This window comes from Dendrobates tinctorius, unplaced genomic scaffold (assembly GCF_039654945.1).
Source record: "Dendrobates tinctorius isolate UK_male_01 unplaced genomic scaffold, ASM3965494v1 ptg000143l, whole genome shotgun sequence".
NCBI classification, from domain to species: Eukaryota; Metazoa; Chordata; class Amphibia; order Anura; family Dendrobatidae; genus Dendrobates; species Dendrobates tinctorius.
The window spans coordinates 2,796,415-2,814,332 of NW_027361810.1; the positions used below are offsets into that span (position 1 = coordinate 2,796,415).

The window sequence follows — 17,918 nt, forward strand, 5'->3', positions numbered from 1 at the left end:
TCACATCTCTCCTTCAGGTCTGTGGGCAGTAAGTTACAGGGTTCAGTAATGGCCGCTGCTCTTGTCTTCTCGTCCTTTGATGTGATTGGTTCCTATGGGCCCTTGTTCCTGGAAATGTGACCACAAATGAGAGGTGTTCACTTATCACATCCCCACAGGAGCCGCAGACCGAGGACTGTGACGTGGTGATTCTCTGTGAAGGGAAACATTACAGGTAACTGAACAGATAGAAAGATAAGGATGCAGATAATAAGGAGGAGACAGATCAGAGAGAAAAGGATGCAGATAATAAGGAGGAGACAGATCAGAGAGAAAAGGATGCAGATAATAAGGAGGAGACAGAGAAGGATGCAGATATTAAGGAGGAGACAGATCGGATAGAGAAGGACGCAGATAATGAGGAGGAGACAGATCGGATAGAGAAGGACGCAGATAATGAGGTGGAGACAGATCGGACAGAGAAGGACGCAGTTAATGAGGAGGAGACAGATCGGATAGAGAAGGACGCAGATAATGAGGAGGAGACAGATCGGATAGAGAAGGACACAGATAATGAGGTGGAGACAGATCGGACAGAGAAGGACGCAGTTAATGAGGAGGAGACAGATCGGATAGAGAAGGACGCAGTTAATGAGGAGGAGACAGATCGGATAGAGAAGGACACAGATAATGAGGTGGAGACAGATCGGACAGAGAAGGACGCAGTTAATGAGGAGGAGACAGATCGGATAGAGAAGGACGCAGATAATGAGGAGGAGACAGATCGGATAGAGAAGGATGCAGATAATGAGGAGGAGACAGATCGGATAGAGAAGGACGCAGATAATGAGGAGGAGACAGATCGGACAGAGAAGGACGCAGTTAATGAGGAGGAGACAGATCGGATAGAGAAGGACGCAGATAATGAGGAGGAGACAGATCGGATAGAGAAGGACGCAGATAATGAGGTGGAGACAGATCGGACAGAGAAGGACGCAGTTAATGAGGAGGAGACAGATCGGATAGAGAAGGACGCAGTTAATGAGGAGGAGACAGATCGGATAGAGAAGGACACAGATAATGAGGTGGAGACAGATCGGACAGAGAAGGACGCAGTTAATGAGGAGGAGACAGATCGGATAGAGAAGGACGCAGATAATGAGGAGGAGACAGATCGGATAGAGAAGGATGCAGATAATGAGGAGGAGACAGATCGGATAGAGAAGGACGCAGATAATGAGGAGGAGACAGATCGGACAGAGAAGGACGCAGTTAATGAGGAGGAGACAGATCGGATAGAGAAGGACGCAGATAATGAGGAGGAGACAGATCGGATAGAGAAGGACGCAGTTAATGAGGAGGAGACAGATCGGATAGAGAAGGACGCAGATAATGAGGAGGAGACAGATCGGACAGAGAAGGATGCAGATAATGAGGTGGAGACAGATCGGACAGAGAAGGACGCAGTTAATGAGGAGGAGACAGATCGGATAGAGAAGGACGCAGATAATGAGGAGGAGACAGATCGGATAGAGAAGGACGCAGTTAATGAGGTGGAGACAGATCGGATAGAGAAGGACACAGATAATGAGGAGGAGACAGATCGGACAGAGAAGGATGCAGATAATGAGGTGGAGACAGATCAGAGAGAAAAGGATGCAGATAATAAGGAGGAGACAGATCAGAGAGAAAAGGATGCAGATATTAAGGAGGAGACAGATCGGACAGAGAAGGACTCAGTTAATGAGGAGGAGACAGATCGGATAGAGAAGGACGCAGATAATGAGGAGGAGACAGATCGGATAGAGAAGGATGCAGTTAATGAGGTGGAGACAGATCGGACAGAGAAGGACGCAGATAATGAGGTGGAGACAGATCAGAGAGAAAAGGATGCAGATAATAAGGAGGAGACAGATCAGAGAGAAAAGGATGCAGATATTAAGGAGGAGACAGATCGGACAGAGAAGGACGCAGTTAATGAGGAGACAGATCGGACAGAGAAGGACGCAGTTAATGAGGAGACAGATCGGATAGAGAAGGACGCAGATAATGAGGAGGAGACAGATCGGATAGAGAAGGACGCAGTTAATGAGGTGGAGAGAGATCGGATAGAGAAGGACGCAGTTAATGAGGTGGAGACAGATCGGATAGAGAAGGACACAGATAATGAGGAGGAGACAGATCGGACAGAGAAGGATGCAGATAATGAGGTGGAGACAGATCAGAGAGAAAAGGATGCAGATAATAAGGAGGAGACAGATCAGAGAGAAAAGGATGCAGATATTAAGGAGGAGACAGATCGGACAGAGAAGGACTCAGTTAATGAGGAGGAGACAGATCGGATAGAGAAGGACGCAGATAATGAGGAGGAGACAGATCGGACAGAGAAGGACGCAGATAATGAGGTGGAGACAGATCAGAGAGAAAAGGATGCAGATAATAAGGAGGAGACAGATCAGAGAGAAAAGGATGCAGATATTAAGGAGGAGACAGATCGGACAGAGAAGGACGCAGTTAATGAGGAGACAGATCGGACAGAGAAGGACGCAGATAATGAGGAGGAGACAGATCGGACAGAGAAGGATGCAGATAATGAGGTGGAGACAGATCGGACAGAGAAGGACGCAGTTAATGAGGAGGAGACAGATCGGATAGAGAAGGACGCAGATAATGAGGAGGAGACAGATCGGATAGAGAAGGACGCAGTTAATGAGGTGGAGACAGATCGGATAGAGAAGGACACAGATAATGAGGAGGAGACAGATCGGACAGAGAAGGATGCAGATAATGAGGTGGAGACAGATCAGAGAGAAAAGGATGCAGATAATAAGGAGGAGACAGATCAGAGAGAAAAGGATGCAGATATTAAGGAGGAGACAGATCGGACAGAGAAGGACTCAGTTAATGAGGAGGAGACAGATCGGATAGAGAAGGACGCAGATAATGAGGAGGAGACAGATCGGATAGAGAAGGATGCAGTTAATGAGGTGGAGACAGATCGGACAGAGAAGGACGCAGATAATGAGGTGGAGACAGATCAGAGAGAAAAGGATGCAGATAATAAGGAGGAGACAGATCAGAGAGAAAAGGATGCAGATATTAAGGAGGAGACAGATCGGACAGAGAAGGACGCAGTTAATGAGGAGACAGATCGGACAGAGAAGGACGCAGTTAATGAGGAGACAGATCGGATAGAGAAGGACGCAGATAATGAGGAGGAGACAGATCGGATAGAGAAGGACGCAGTTAATGAGGTGGAGAGAGATCGGATAGAGAAGGACGCAGTTAATGAGGTGGAGACAGATCGGATAGAGAAGGACACAGATAATGAGGAGGAGACAGATCGGACAGAGAAGGATGCAGATAATGAGGTGGAGACAGATCAGAGAGAAAAGGATGCAGATAATAAGGAGGAGACAGATCAGAGAGAAAAGGATGCAGATATTAAGGAGGAGACAGATCGGACAGAGAAGGACTCAGTTAATGAGGAGGAGACAGATCGGATAGAGAAGGACGCAGATAATGAGGAGGAGACAGATCGGACAGAGAAGGACGCAGATAATGAGGTGGAGACAGATCAGAGAGAAAAGGATGCAGATAATAAGGAGGAGACAGATCAGAGAGAAAAGGATGCAGATATTAAGGAGGAGACAGATCGGACAGAGAAGGACGCAGTTAATGAGGAGACAGATCGGACAGAGAAGGACGCAGATAATGAGGAGGAGACAGATCGGACAGAGAAGGATGCAGATAATGAGGTGGAGACAGATCGGACAGAGAAGGACGCAGATAATGAGGAGGAGACAGATCGGATAGAGAAGGACGCAGTTAATGAGGTGGAGACAGATCGGATAGAGAAGGACGCAGATAATGAGGAGGAGACAGATTGGACAGAGAAGGATGCAGATAATGAGGTGGAGACAGATCGGACAGAGAAGGACGCAGTTAATGAGGAGGAGACAGATCGGATAGAGAAGGACGCAGATAATGAGGAGGAGACAGATCGGATAGAGAAGGACGCAGTTAATGAGGTGGAGACAGATCGGATAGAGAAGGACACAGATAATGAGGAGGAGACAGATCGGACAGAGAAGGATGCAGATAATGAGGTGGAGACAGATCAGAGAGAAAAGGATGCAGATAATGAGGAGACAGATCAGAGAGAAAAGGATGCAGATATTAAGGAGGAGACAGATCGGACAGAGAAGGACTCAGTTAATGAGGAGGAGACAGATCGGATAGAGAAGGACGCAGATAATGAGGAGGAGACAGATCGGATAGAGAAGGATGCAGTTAATGAGGTGGAGACAGATCGGACAGAGAAGGACGCAGATAATGAGGAGGAGACAGATCGGATAGAGAAGGACGCAGGTAATGAGGAGGAGACAGATCGGACAGAGAAGGACGCAGATAATGAGGAGGAGACAGATCGGATAGAGAAGGACGCAGATAATGAGGAGGAGACAGATCAGAGAAAAGGATGCAGATAATAAGGAGGAGACAGATCAGAGAGAAAAGGATGCAGATATTAAGGAGGAGACAGATCGGATAGAGAAGGACGCAGATAATGAGGAGGAGACAGATCGGATAGAGAAGGACGCAGATAATAAGGAGGAGACAGATCAGAGAGAAAAGGATGCAGATAATAAGGAGGAGACAGATCAGAGAGAAAAGGATGCAGATATTAAGGAGGAGACAGATTGGATAGAGAAGGACGCAGATAATGAGGAGGAGACAGATCGGACAGAGAAGGACGCAGATAATGAGGAGGAGACAGATCGGATAGAGAAGGACGCAGATAATGAGGAGGAGACAGATCGGACAGAGAAGGACGCAGTTAATGAGGAGGAGACAGATCGGATAGAGAAGGACGCAGATAATGAGGAGGAGACAGATCGGATAGAGAAGGACGCAGATAATGAGGTGGAGACAGATCGGACAGAGAAGGACGCAGATAATGAGGAGGAGACAGATCGGACAGAGAAGGACGCAGATAATGAGGAGGAGACAGATCGGACAGAGAAGGACGCAGTTAATGAGGTGGAGACAGATCGGATAGAGAAGGACGCAAATAATGAGGAGGAGACAGATCGGACAGAGAAGGACGCAGGTAATGAGGAGGAGACAGATCGGACAGAGAAGGACGCAGATAATGAGGAGGAGACAGATCGGATAGAGAAGGACGTAGATAATGAGGAGGAGACAGATCGGACAGAGAAGGACGCAGATAATGAGGTGGAGACAGATCGGATAGAGAAGGACGCAGATAATGAGGAGACAGATCGGACAGAGAAGGACGCAGATAATGAGGTGGAGACAGATCGGATAGAGAAGGACGCAGATAATGAGGAGGAGACAGATCGGACAGAGAAGGACGCAGATAATGAGGTGGAGACAGATCGGATAGAGAAGGACGCAGATAATGAGGAGACAGATCGGACAGAGAAGGACGCAGATAATGAGGTGGAGACAGATCGGATAGAGAAGGACGCAGATAATGAGGAGGAGACAGATCGGATAGAGAAGGACGCAGATAATGAGGAGGAGACAGATCGGACAGAGAGGGAAGCAAATAATGAGGAGGAGACAGATCGGACAGAGAGGGACGCAAATAATGAGGAGACAGATCGGATAGAGAAGGACGCAGATAATGAGGAGACAGATCGGACAGAGAAGGACGCAGATAATGAGGAGGAGACAGATCGGATAGAGAAGGACGCAGATAATGAGGAGGAGACAGATCGGATAGAGAAGGACGCAGATAATGAGGTGGAGACAGATCGGATAGAGAAGGACGCAGATAATGAGGAGGAGACAGATCGGACAGAGAAGGACGCATATAATGAGGAGGAGACAGATCGGACAGAGAAGGACGCAGATAATGAGGAGGAGACAGATCAGATAGAGAAGGACGCAGATAATGAGGAGGAGACAGATCGGATAGAGAAGGACACAGATAATGAGGAGGAGACAGATCGGATAGAGAAGGACGCAGATAATGAGGAGGAGATAGATCGGACAGAGAAGGACGCAGATAATGAGAAGGAGACAGATCGGACAGAGAAGGACGCAGATAATGTGGAGGAGACAGATCGGATAGAGAAGGACGCAGATAATGAGGTGTAGACAGAACGGATAGAGAAGGACACAGATAATGAGGAGGAGACAGATCGGATAGAGAAGGACGCAGATAATGAGGAGGAGACAGATCGGACAGAGAGGGACGCAAATAATGAGGAGGAGACAGATCGGATAGAGAAGGACGCAGATAATGAGGAGGAGAGAGATCGGACAGAGAAGGACGCAGATAATGAGGTGGAGACAGATCGGACAGAGAGGGACGCAAATAATGAGGAGGAGACAGATCGGATAGAGGACGCAGATAATGAGGTGGAGACAGATCGGACAGAGAAGGACACAGATAATGAGGTGGAGACAGATCGGACAGAGAGGGACGCAAATAATGAGGTGGAGACAGATCGGACAGAGAAGGACACAGATAATGAGGAGGAGATAGATCGGACAGAGAAGGACGCAGATAATGAGGTGGAGACAGAGAAGGACGCAGATAATGAGGTGGAGACAGATCGGACAGAGAAGGACACAGATAATGAGGTGGAGACAGATCGGACAGAGAAGGGCGCAGATAACGAGGAGACAGAAAGACACAGATAGTGTGGTGGAGACATTGGACAGAGAAGAACACAGATAATAAGGAGGTGACAGATCAGAGAGATAAGGATGCAGATAATGAGGTGGAGACAGACGGACACAGATAATGAGGTGGAGACAGAAGGACACAGATAATGAGGAGGAGACAGATCAGAGAGATAAGGATGTAGATAATGAGGTGGAGACAGATCGGACAGCGAAGGATGCAGATAATGAGGTGGAGACAGATCAGAGAGAAAAGGATGCAGGTAATAAGGAGGAGACAGATCAGAGAGAAAAGGATGCAGATATTAAGGAGGAGACAGATCGGACAGAGAAGGACGCAGTTAATGAGGAGGAGACAGATCGGACAGAGAAGGACGCAGATAATGAGGAGGAGACAGATCGGATAGAGAAGGACGCAGATAATGAGGTGTAGACAGAACGGATAGAGAAGGACACAGATAATGAGGAGGAGACAGATCGGATAGAGAAGGACGCAGATAATGAGGAGGAGACAGATCGGACAGAGAGGGACGCAAATAATGAGGAGGAGACAGATCGGATAGAGAAGGACGCAGATAATGAGGAGGAGAGAGATCGGACAGAGAAGGACGCAGATAATGAGGTGGAGACAGATCGGACAGAGAGGGACGCAAATAATGAGGAGGAGACAGATCGGATAGAGGACGCAGATAATGAGGTGGAGACAGATCGGACAGAGAAGGACACAGATAATGAGGTGGAGACAGATCGGACAGAGAGGGACGCAAATAATGAGGTGGAGACAGATCGGACAGAGAAGGACACAGATAATGAGGAGGAGATAGATCGGACAGAGAAGGACGCAGATAATGAGGTGGAGACAGAGAAGGACGCAGATAATGAGGTGGAGACAGATCGGACAGAGAAGGACACAGATAACGAGGAGACAGAAAGACACAGATAGTGTGGTGGAGACATTGGACAGAGAAGGACACAGATAATAAGGAGGTGACAGATCAGAGAGATAAGGATGCAGATAATGAGGTGGAGACAGACGGACACAGATAATGAGGTGGAGACAGAAGGACACAGATAATGAGGAGGAGACAGATCAGAGAGATAAGGATGTAGATAATGAGGTGGAGACAGAGAAGGATGCAGATAATGAGGAGGAGACAGATCAGAGAGATAAGGATGCAAATAATGAGGTGGAGACAGAGGACACAGATAATGAGGTGGAGACAGAGAAGGACGCAGATAATGAGGAGCAGACAGATCGGACAGAGAAGGACGCAGATAATGATGTGGAGACAGATTGGACAGAGAAGGACGCAGATAATGAGGAGGAGACAGATCAGAGAGATAAGGATGCAGATAATGAGGTGGAGACAGAGGACACAGATAATGAGGTGGAGACAGAGAAGCACGCAGATAATGAGGAGCAGACAGATCGGACCGAGAAGGACGCAGATAATGATGTGGAGACAGATCGGACAGAGAAGGACGCAGATAATAAGGAGGAGACAGATCGGACAGAGAAGGACGCAGATAATGAGGAGACAGATCGGACAGAGAAGAACGCAGATAATGAGGTGGAGACAGATCGGACAGAGAAGGACGCAGATAATGAGGTGGAGACAGATCAGACAGACAAGGACGCAGATAATGAGGTGGAGACAGATCGGACAGAATTGCGCAGATGAGGAGGAGACAGATCAGACAGAGAAGGATGCAGCTAATGAGGTGGAGACAGATCGGACAGAGAAGGACGCAGATAATGAGGAGAAGACAGATCGGACAGAGAAGGATGCAGATAATGAGGTGGAGACAGATCAGACAGAGAAGGATGCAGATAATGAGGAGAAGACAGATTGGACAGAGAAGGATGCAGATAATGAGGTGGAGACAGATCAGACAGAGAAGGACGCAGATAATGAGGAGACAGATCAGACAGAGAAGCACGCAGATAATGAGGTGGAGACAGATCGGACAGAATTGCGCATATGAGGAGGAGACAGATCGGACAGAGAAGGACGCAGCTAATGAGGCGGAAACAGAATTACGCAGATAATGAGGAGGAGACAGATCGGACAGAGAAGGATGCAGATAATGAGGTGGAGACAGAGAAGGACGCAGATAATGAGGAGACAGATCGGACAGAGAAGGACGCAGATAATGAGGAGGAGACAGATCGGACAGAGAAGGATGCAGATAATGAGGTGGAGACAGAGAAGGACGCAGATAATGAGGAGACAGATCAGACAGACAAGGACGCAGATAATGAGGTGGAGACAGATCGGACAGAATTGCGCATATGAGGAGGAGACAGATCGGACAGAGAAGGACGCAGCTAATGAGGCGGAAACAGAATTACGCAGATAATGAGGAGGAGACAGATCGGACAGAGAAGGATGCAGATAATGAGGTGGAGACAGAGAAGGACGCAGATAATGAGGAGACAGATCGGACAGAGAAGGACGCAGATAATGAGGAGGAGACAGATCGGACAGAGAAGGATGCAGATAATGAGGTGGAGACAGAGAAGGACGCAGATAATGAGGAGACAGATCGGACAGAGAAGGACGCAGATAATGAGGAGGAGACAGATCGGACAGAGAAGCACGCAGATAATGAGGTGGAGACAGATCGGACAGAGAAGGACGCAGATAATGAGGTGGAGACAGATCAGACAGACAAGGACGCAGATAATGAGGTGGAGACAGATCGGACAGAATTGCGCAGATGAGGAGGAGAGATCGGACAGAGAAGGACGCAGCTAATGAGGCGGAAACAGAATTACGCAGATAATGAGGAGGAGACAGATCGGACAGAGAAGGATGCAGATAATGAGGTGGAGACAGAGAAGGACGCAGATAATGAGGAGACAGATCGGACAGAGAAGGACGCAGATAATGAGGAGGAGACAGATCGGACAGAGAAGCACGCAGATAATGAGGTGGAGACAGATCGGACAGAGAAGGACGCAGATAATGAGGTGGAGACAGATCAGACAGACAAGGACGCAGATAATGAGGTGGAGACAGATCGGACAGAATTGCGCAGATGATGAGGAGGAGACAGAGAAGGACGCAGATAATGAGGTGGAGACAGATCGGACAGAGAAGGATGCAGATAATGAGGAGACAGTTCGGACAGAGAAGGGCTCAGATAATGATGAGTAGACAGATCGGACAGAGAAGGACGCAGATAATGAGGAGGAGACAGATTGGACAGAGAAGGACGCAGATAATGAGGAGGAGACAGATCGGATAGAGAGATAAATGGAGAGAAGTTAGAGAAAGTAGAAATGAAGCCGCACTTTTCTGTAACGACGGCCCCTCATGTACAAATCCAGACAGCAGCGTCCCCCAGAGTCTGCTATGTGAGAGCGGATATCAGTCGGCTCCACCAGGGTTCTGCTCTCAGTGACAGAGCTTTTCTCAGGCCATTTTGAGCCAAAATATCACATGATCCAATTAATATCTGTTTTTTTCGCCATTGGACTCTCAGAAGCTACCGCTATAAGGGACTGATAGATTAGAGAGACATCAATGTGAGCTGCACAGACAGCAGCAGAAGTGTCTGTCCCTCCTCTTCCAGGTGTCTGTCCCTCCTCTTTCTGGTGTCTGTCCCTCCTCTTTCTGGTGTCTGTCCCTCCTCTTCCAGGTGTCTGTCCCTCCTCTTCCATGTGTCCGTCCGTCCTTTTGCAGTTGTCCTTCTATCCTCTTCCAGGTGTCTGTCTCTCCTCGTCCAGGTGTTTGTCCCTCCTCTCGCAGGTGTCCATCCCTCCTCTTGCAGGTGTCCGTCCCTCCTCTTGCAGGTGTCCATCCATCCTCTTGCAGGTGTCCGTCTCTCCTCTTGCAGGTGTCCATCCCTCCTCTTGCAGGTGTCCGTCCCTCCTCTTGCAGGTGTCCGTCCCTCCTCGTCCTGGTGTCCTTCCCTGCTCTTGCAGGTGTCCGTCCCTCCTCGTCCTGGTGTCCATCCCTCCTTTTGCAGGTGTCCGTCCCTCCTCTTGCAGGTGTCCGTCCCTCCTCATCCTGGTGTCCATCCCTCCTCTTGCAGGTGTCCGTCCCTCCTTGTCCTGGTGTCCATCCCTCCTCTTGCAGGTGTCCGTCCCTCCTCGTCCTGGTGTCCATCCCTCCTCTTGCAGGTGTCCGTCCCTCCTCTTGCAGGTGTCCATCCCTCCTCGTCCTGGTGTCCATCCATCCTCTTGCAGGTGTCCGTCCCTCCTCGTCCTGGTGTCCATCCCTCCTCTTGCAGGTGTCCGTCCCTCGTCTTGCAGGTGTCCATCCCTCCTCGTCCTGGTGTCCATCCCTCCTCTTGCAGGTGTCCGTCCCTCCTCGTCCATGTGTCCGCCCCTTCTCTCTACCCAATCCTGCAGCGGGCAATTTTCATTTTGGTACGTCAGTTTTTTCCTCCACTTTTTTCTTCTAAGTACCATAACTATTTTATTGAACACATTACAGTGATATCAAAGTTGTATGGTTTTTTTTAATATTTTAATGGATAAAAAAATACTGAATGTTGTAAAAAAATATATATTTTTTTTTCCGTTGTGGATTTGTGAGGGGTTGTTTTTCAGGCCATATTGTTTAATTTTGGAGTAAATATGATGTTTTGATTGCTTTTTATTTACTTTTTTAAGGGAGGTGCAGCAATTAAAAAAAACAGCAATTCTGGTGTTTTGTTTCTTTCCTTTGCTGTACATTGCCTATAGTAGGGTTATATACTCTTAGATCTTCATGAATCAGAGCGCAACAATACAAAATATGTTTTTAAATTTTTTTTTCTATTGAGGAAAGCTATAAGGGCATGTTTCCATGTGGCGTTATACTTCAGGATTTGCTGTGGATTGGATGCTGCGTACAGCCGCAGCGTCCAGATATTACAGCATAGTGGAGGGGATTTTATGAAATCCCGTCTCCACTATGCGTGCACAGCTGCATCCGGCGGCCCTGCGTACCCGGACTTGCGGTGCGTCTTTATAGACGGCAGCATTTCTATTTATCTTGCGGAGATGCTCCGTCTACACAAGATAAATAATACAGTCTATGGATACGATGCGGTAAGTCCGCATGTGTTCAATGAACACATACTTTTGTCTTTATTAATGTCTATGGATGTAGATGAGGACAGAGAAGCCCTCGTAGGTGGATGTGGGGGGGGGCACATACATTCTCCATATTAATGTCTATGTATGTAGATGAGGACAGAGAAGCCCCCGGAGGTGGATGTGGGGGGCACATACTTTCTCCATATTAATGTCTATGGATGTAGATGAGGATAGAGAAGCCTCCGGAGGTGGATGAGGGAGGCACATACTTTCTCCATATTAATGTCTATGGATGTAGATGAGGACAGAGAAGCCCCCGGAGATGGATGTGGGGGGCACATACTTTCCTCCATATTAATGTCTATGGATGTAGATGAGGATAGAGAAGCCTCCGGAGGTGGATGAGGGGGGCACATACTTTCTCCATATTAATGTCTATGAATGTAGATGAGGACAGAGAAGCCCCCGGAGGTGGATGTGGGGGGCACATACTTTCTCCATATTAATGTCTATGGATGTAGATGAGGATAGAGAAGCCTCCGGAGGTGGATGAGGGGGGCACATACTTTCTCCATATTAATGTCTATGGATGTAGATGAGGACAGAGAAGCCCCCGGAGATGGATGTGGGGGGCACATACTTTCCTCCATATTAATGTCTATGGATGTAGATGAGGACAGAGAAGCCCCCGGAGGTGGATGTGGGGGGCACATACTTTTTTCATATTAATGTCTATGGATGTAGATGAGGATAGAGAAGCCCCCGGAGATGGATGTGGGGGGCACATACTTTCCTCCATATTAATGTCTATGGATGTAGATGAGGACAGAGAAGCCCCCGGAGGTGGATGTGGGGGGCACATACTTTTTTCATATTAATGTCTATGGATGTAGATGAGGACAGAGAAGCCCCCGGAGATGGATGTGGGGGGCACATACTTTCCTCCATATTAATGTCTATGGATGTAGATGAGGATAGAGAAGCCCCCGGAGGTGGATGTGGGGGGCACATACTTTCTCCATAATAATATCTATGGATGTAGATGAGGACAGAGAAGCCCCCGGAGATGGATGTGGGGGGGACATACTTTCCTCCATATTAATGTCTATGGATGTAGATGAGGACAGAGAAGCCCCCGGAGGTGGATGTGGGGTGCACATACTTTTTTCATATTAATGTCTATGGATGTAGATGAGGACAGTGAAGCCCCCGGAGGTAGATGTGGGGGGCACATACTTTCCTCCATATTAATGTCTATGGATGTAGATGAGGATAGAGAAGCCTCCGGAGGTGGATGTGGGGGGCACATACTTTCCTTCATATTAATGTCTATGGCTGTAGATGAGGACAGAGAAGCCCCCGGAGGTGGATGTGGGGGGCACTTTCTTCATATTAATGTCTATGGATGTAGATGAGGACAGAGAAGCCCTCGTAGGTGGATGTGGGGGGCACATACTTTCTCCATATTAATATCTATGGATGTAGATGAGGACAGAGAAGCCCCCGGAGGTGGATGTGGGGGGCACATACTTTCTCCATATTAATGTCTATGGATGTAGATGAGGATAGAGAAGCCTCCGGAGGTGGATGTGGGGGGCACATACTTTCTCCATATTAATGTCTATGGATGTAGATGAGGACAGAGAAGCCCCCGGAGGTGGATGAGTGGGGCACATACTTTCTCCATAATAATATCTATGGATGTAGATGAGGACAGAGAAGCCCCCGGCGATGGATGTGGGGGGCACATACTTTCCTCCATATTAATGTCTATGGATGTAGATGAGGACAGAGAAGCCCCCGGAGGTGGATGTGGGGGGCACATACTTTCTTCATATTAATGTCTATGGATGTAGATGAGGACAGTGAAGCCCCCGGAGGTGGATGTGGGGGGGCACTTACTTTCTTCATATTAATGTCTATGGATGTAGATGAGGACAGTGAAGCCCCCGGAGGTGGATGTGGGGGGCACATACTTTCTCCATATTAATGTCTATGGATGTAGATGAGGACAGTGAAGCCCCCGGAGGTGGATGTGGGGGGCACTTACTTTCTTCATATTAATGTCTATGGATGTAGATGAGGACAGTGAAGCCCCCGGAGGTGGATGTGGGGGGCACATACTTTCTTCATATTAATGTCTATGGATGTAGATGAGGACAGAGAAGCCCCCGGAGGTGGATGTGGGGGGCACATACTTTCTCCATATTAATGTCTATGGATGTAGATGAGGATAGAGAAGCCTCCGGAGGTGGATGTGGGGGGCACATACTTTCTCCATATTAATGTCTATGGATGTAGATGAGGACAGAGAAGCCCCCGGAGGTGGATGAGGGGGGCACATACTTTCTCCATAATAATATCTATGGATGTAGATGAGGACAGAGAAGCCCCCGGCGATGGATGTGGGGGGCACATACTTTCCTCCATATTAATGTCTATGGATGTAGATGAGGACAGAGAAGCCCCCGGAGGTGGATGTGGGGGGCACATACTTTCTTCATATTAATGTCTATGGATGTAGATGAGGACAGTGAAGCCCCCGGAGGTGGATGTGGGGGGCACATACTTTCTCCATATTAATGTCTATGGATGTAGATGAGGACAGTGAAGCCCCCGGAGGTGGATGTGGGGGGCACTTACTTTCTTCATATTAATGTCTATGGATGTAGATGAGGACAGTGAAGCCCCCGGAGGTGGATGTGGGGGGCACATACTTTCTCCATATTAATGTCTATGGCTGTAGATGAGAACAGTGAAGCCCCCGGAGGTGGATGTGGGGGGCACTTACTTTCTTCATATTAATGTCTATGGATGTAGATGAGGACAGTGAAGCCCCCGGAGGTGGATGTGGGGGGCACATACTTTCTCCATATTAATGTCTATGGATGTAGATGCTTACAGTGAAGCCCCCGGAGGTGGATGTGGGGGGCACATACTTTCCTCCATATTAATGTCTATGGATGTAGATGAGGACAGTGAAGCCCCCGGAGGTGGATGTGGGGGGCACATACTTTCTCCATATTAATGTCTATGGATGTAGATGAGAACAGTGAAGCCCCCGGAGGTGGATGTGGGGGGCACATACTTTCTCCATATTAATGTCTATGGATGTAGATGAGGACAGAGAAGCCCCCAGAGGTGGATGTGGGGGGCACATACTTTCCTCCATATTAATGTCTATGGATGTAGATGAGGACAGTGAAGCCCCCAGAGGTGGATGTGGGGGGCACATACTTTCTCCATATTAATGTCTATGGATGTAGATGAGGACAGTGAAGCCCCCGGAGGTGAATGTGGGGGGCACATACTTTCTTCATATTAATGTCTATGGATGTAGATGAGGACAGTGAAGCCCCCGGAGGTGGATGTGGGGGGGCACTTACTTTCTCCATATTAATGTCTATTGATGTAGATGAGGACAGTGAAGCCCCCGGAGGTGGATGTGGGGGGCACATACTTTCTCCATATTAATGTCTATGGCTGTAGATGAGAACAGTGAAGCCCCCGGAGGTGGATGTGGGGGGCACTTACTTTCTTCATATTAATGTCTATGGATGTAGATGAGGACAGTGAAGCCCCCGGAGGTGGATGTGGGGCGCACATACTTTCTCCATATTAATGTCTATGGCTGTAGATGAGAACAGTGAAGCCCCCGGAGGTGGATGTGGGGGGCACTTACTTTCTTCATATTAATGTCTATGGATGTGGATGAGGACAGTGAAGCCCCCGGAGGTGGATGTGGGGGGCACATACTTTCTCCATATTAATGTCTATGGATGTAGATGAGAACAGTGAAGCCCCCGGAGGTGGATGTGGGGGGCACATACTTTCTCCATATTAATGTCTATGGATGTAGATGAGGACAGAGAAGCCCCCGGAGGTGGATGTGGGGGGCACATACTTTCCTCCATATTAATGTCTATGGATGTAGATGAGGACAGTGAAGCCCCCAGAGGTGGATGTGGGGGGCACATACTTTCTCCATATTAATGTCTATGGATGTAGATGAGGACAGTGAAGCCCCCGGAGGTGGATGTGGGGGGCACATACTTTCTTCATATTAATGTCTATGGATGTAGATGAGGACAGTGAAGCCCCCGGAGGTGGATGTGGGGGGCACATACTTTCTTCATATTAATGCCTATGGATGTAGATGAGGACAGTGAAGCCCCCGGAGGTGGATGTGGGGGGCACATACTTTCTTTATATTAATGTCTATGGATGTAGATGAGGACAGTGAAGCCCCCGGAGGTGGATGTGGGGGGGCACTTACTTTCTCCATATTAATGTCTATTGATGTAGATGAGGACAGTGAAGCCCCCGGAGGTGGATGTGGGGGGGTCACATACTTTCTCCATATTAATGTCTATGGATGTAGATGAGGACAGTGAAGCCCCCGGAGGTGGATGTGGGGGGGCACATACTTTCTCCATATTAATGTCTATGGATGTAGATGAGGACAGTGAAGCCCCCGGAGGTGGATGTGGGGGGGCACATACTTTCTCCATATTAATGTCTATGGATGTAGATGAGGATAGTGAAGCCCCCGGAGGTGGATGTGGGGGGCACATACTTCCTCCATATTAATGTCTATGGATGTAGATGAGGACAGTGAAGCCCCCGGAGGTGGATGTGGGGGGCACATACTTTCTCCATATTAATGTCTATGGATGTAGATGAGGACAGAGAAGTCCCCGGAGGTGGATGTGGGGGGCACATACTTTCTCCATATTAATGTCTATGTATGTAGATGAGGACAGAGAAGCCCCCGGGGGCGGATGTGGGGGACACATACTTTCTCCATATTAATGTCTATGAATATACAGTCATATGTTAAAGTTTGGGCACCCCTATTAATGTTAACCTTTTTTCTTTGTAACAATTTTGTTTTTTGCAACAGCTATTTCAGTTTCATATGTCTAATAACTGATGGTCTCAGTTATATTTCTGGATTCAAATGAGGTTTATTGTAATAACAGAAAATGTGCAATCTGCATTTAAACAAAATTTGACCGGTGCAAAAGTATGGGCACCCTTATCATTTTCTTGATTTGAACACTCCTAACTATGTTTTACTGACTTCCTGAAGCACTAAATTGGTTTTGTAACCTCATTGAGCTTTGATCTTCATAGCCAGGTGTATCAAATCATGAGAAAAGGTATTTAAGGTGGCCACTTGCAAGTAGTTCTCCTATTTGATTCTCCTATGAAGAGTGGCATCATGGGCTCCTCAAAACAACTCTCAAATGATCTGAAAACAAAGATTATTCAACATAGCTTTTCAGAGGAAGGATACAAAAAGTTGTCTCAGAGATTTAACCTGTCAGTTTCCACTGTGAGGAACATAGTAAGGAAATGGAAGAACACAGGTACAGTTCTTGTTAAGCCCAGAAGTGGCAGGCCAAGAAAAATATCAGAAAGGCAGAGAAGAAGAATGGTGAGAACAGTCATGGACAATCCACAGACCACCTCCAAAGACGGCAGCATCATCTTGCTGCAGATGGTGTCACTGTGCATCGGTCAACAATGCAGCGCACTTTGCACAAGGAGAAGCTGTATGGGAGAGTGATGCGAAATAAGCCGTTTCTGCAAGCACGCCACAAACAGTCGCCTGAGGTCTGCAAAAGCACATTGGGACAAGCCAGTTACATTTTGGAAGAAGGTCCTGTGGACTGACGAAACAAAGATTGAGTTGTTTGGTCATACAAAAAGGCGTTATGCATGGAGGCTAAAAAACACAGCATTCCAAGAAAAACACTTGCTACCCACAGTAAAATTTGGTGGAGGTTCCATCATGCTTTGGGGCTGTGTGGCCAATGCCGGCATCGGGAATCTTGTTAAAGTTGAGGGTCGCATGGATTCAACTCAGTATCAGCAGATTCTTGACAATAATGTGCAAGAATCAGTGACGAAGTTGATGTTACGCAGGGGATGGATATTTCAGCAAGACAATGATCCAAAACACCGCTCTAAATCTACTCAGGCATTCATGCAGAGGAACAATTACAATGTTCTGGATTGGCCATCCCAGTCCCCAGACCTGAATATCATTGAACATCTGTGGGATGATTTGAAGCGGGCTGTCCATGCTCGGCGACCATCAAACTTAACTGAACTGGAATTGTTTTGTAAACAGGAATGGTCACAAATACCTTCATCCAGGATCCAGGAACTCATTAATAGCTACAGGAAGCGACTAGAGGCTGTTATTGTTGCAAAAGGAGGATCTACGAAATATTAATGTCAC

At 47.8% G+C, this 17,918-nt stretch overlaps 1 protein-coding gene across 1 annotated transcript; it reads left to right on the top strand.

Annotated features, from left to right (window-relative positions):
* Positions 1-7,074: 7,074 nt before the first annotated feature.
* LOC141049084 (uncharacterized) lies at positions 7,075-8,746 on the top strand. Its single transcript, XM_073545232.1, has one exon. The coding sequence runs from the start codon at positions 7,683-7,685 to the stop codon at positions 8,316-8,318; it is 636 nt and encodes a 211-aa protein (XP_073401333.1). The 5' UTR covers positions 7,075-7,682; the 3' UTR covers positions 8,319-8,746.
* The last annotated feature ends 9,172 nt before the right edge of the window (positions 8,747-17,918 follow it).

Coding starts and splice junctions, on each gene's coding strand:
- LOC141049084 (XM_073545232.1), top strand. CDS start 7,683: ATGAGGTGGAGACAGAAGGACACAGATAATGAGGAGGAGACAGATCAG.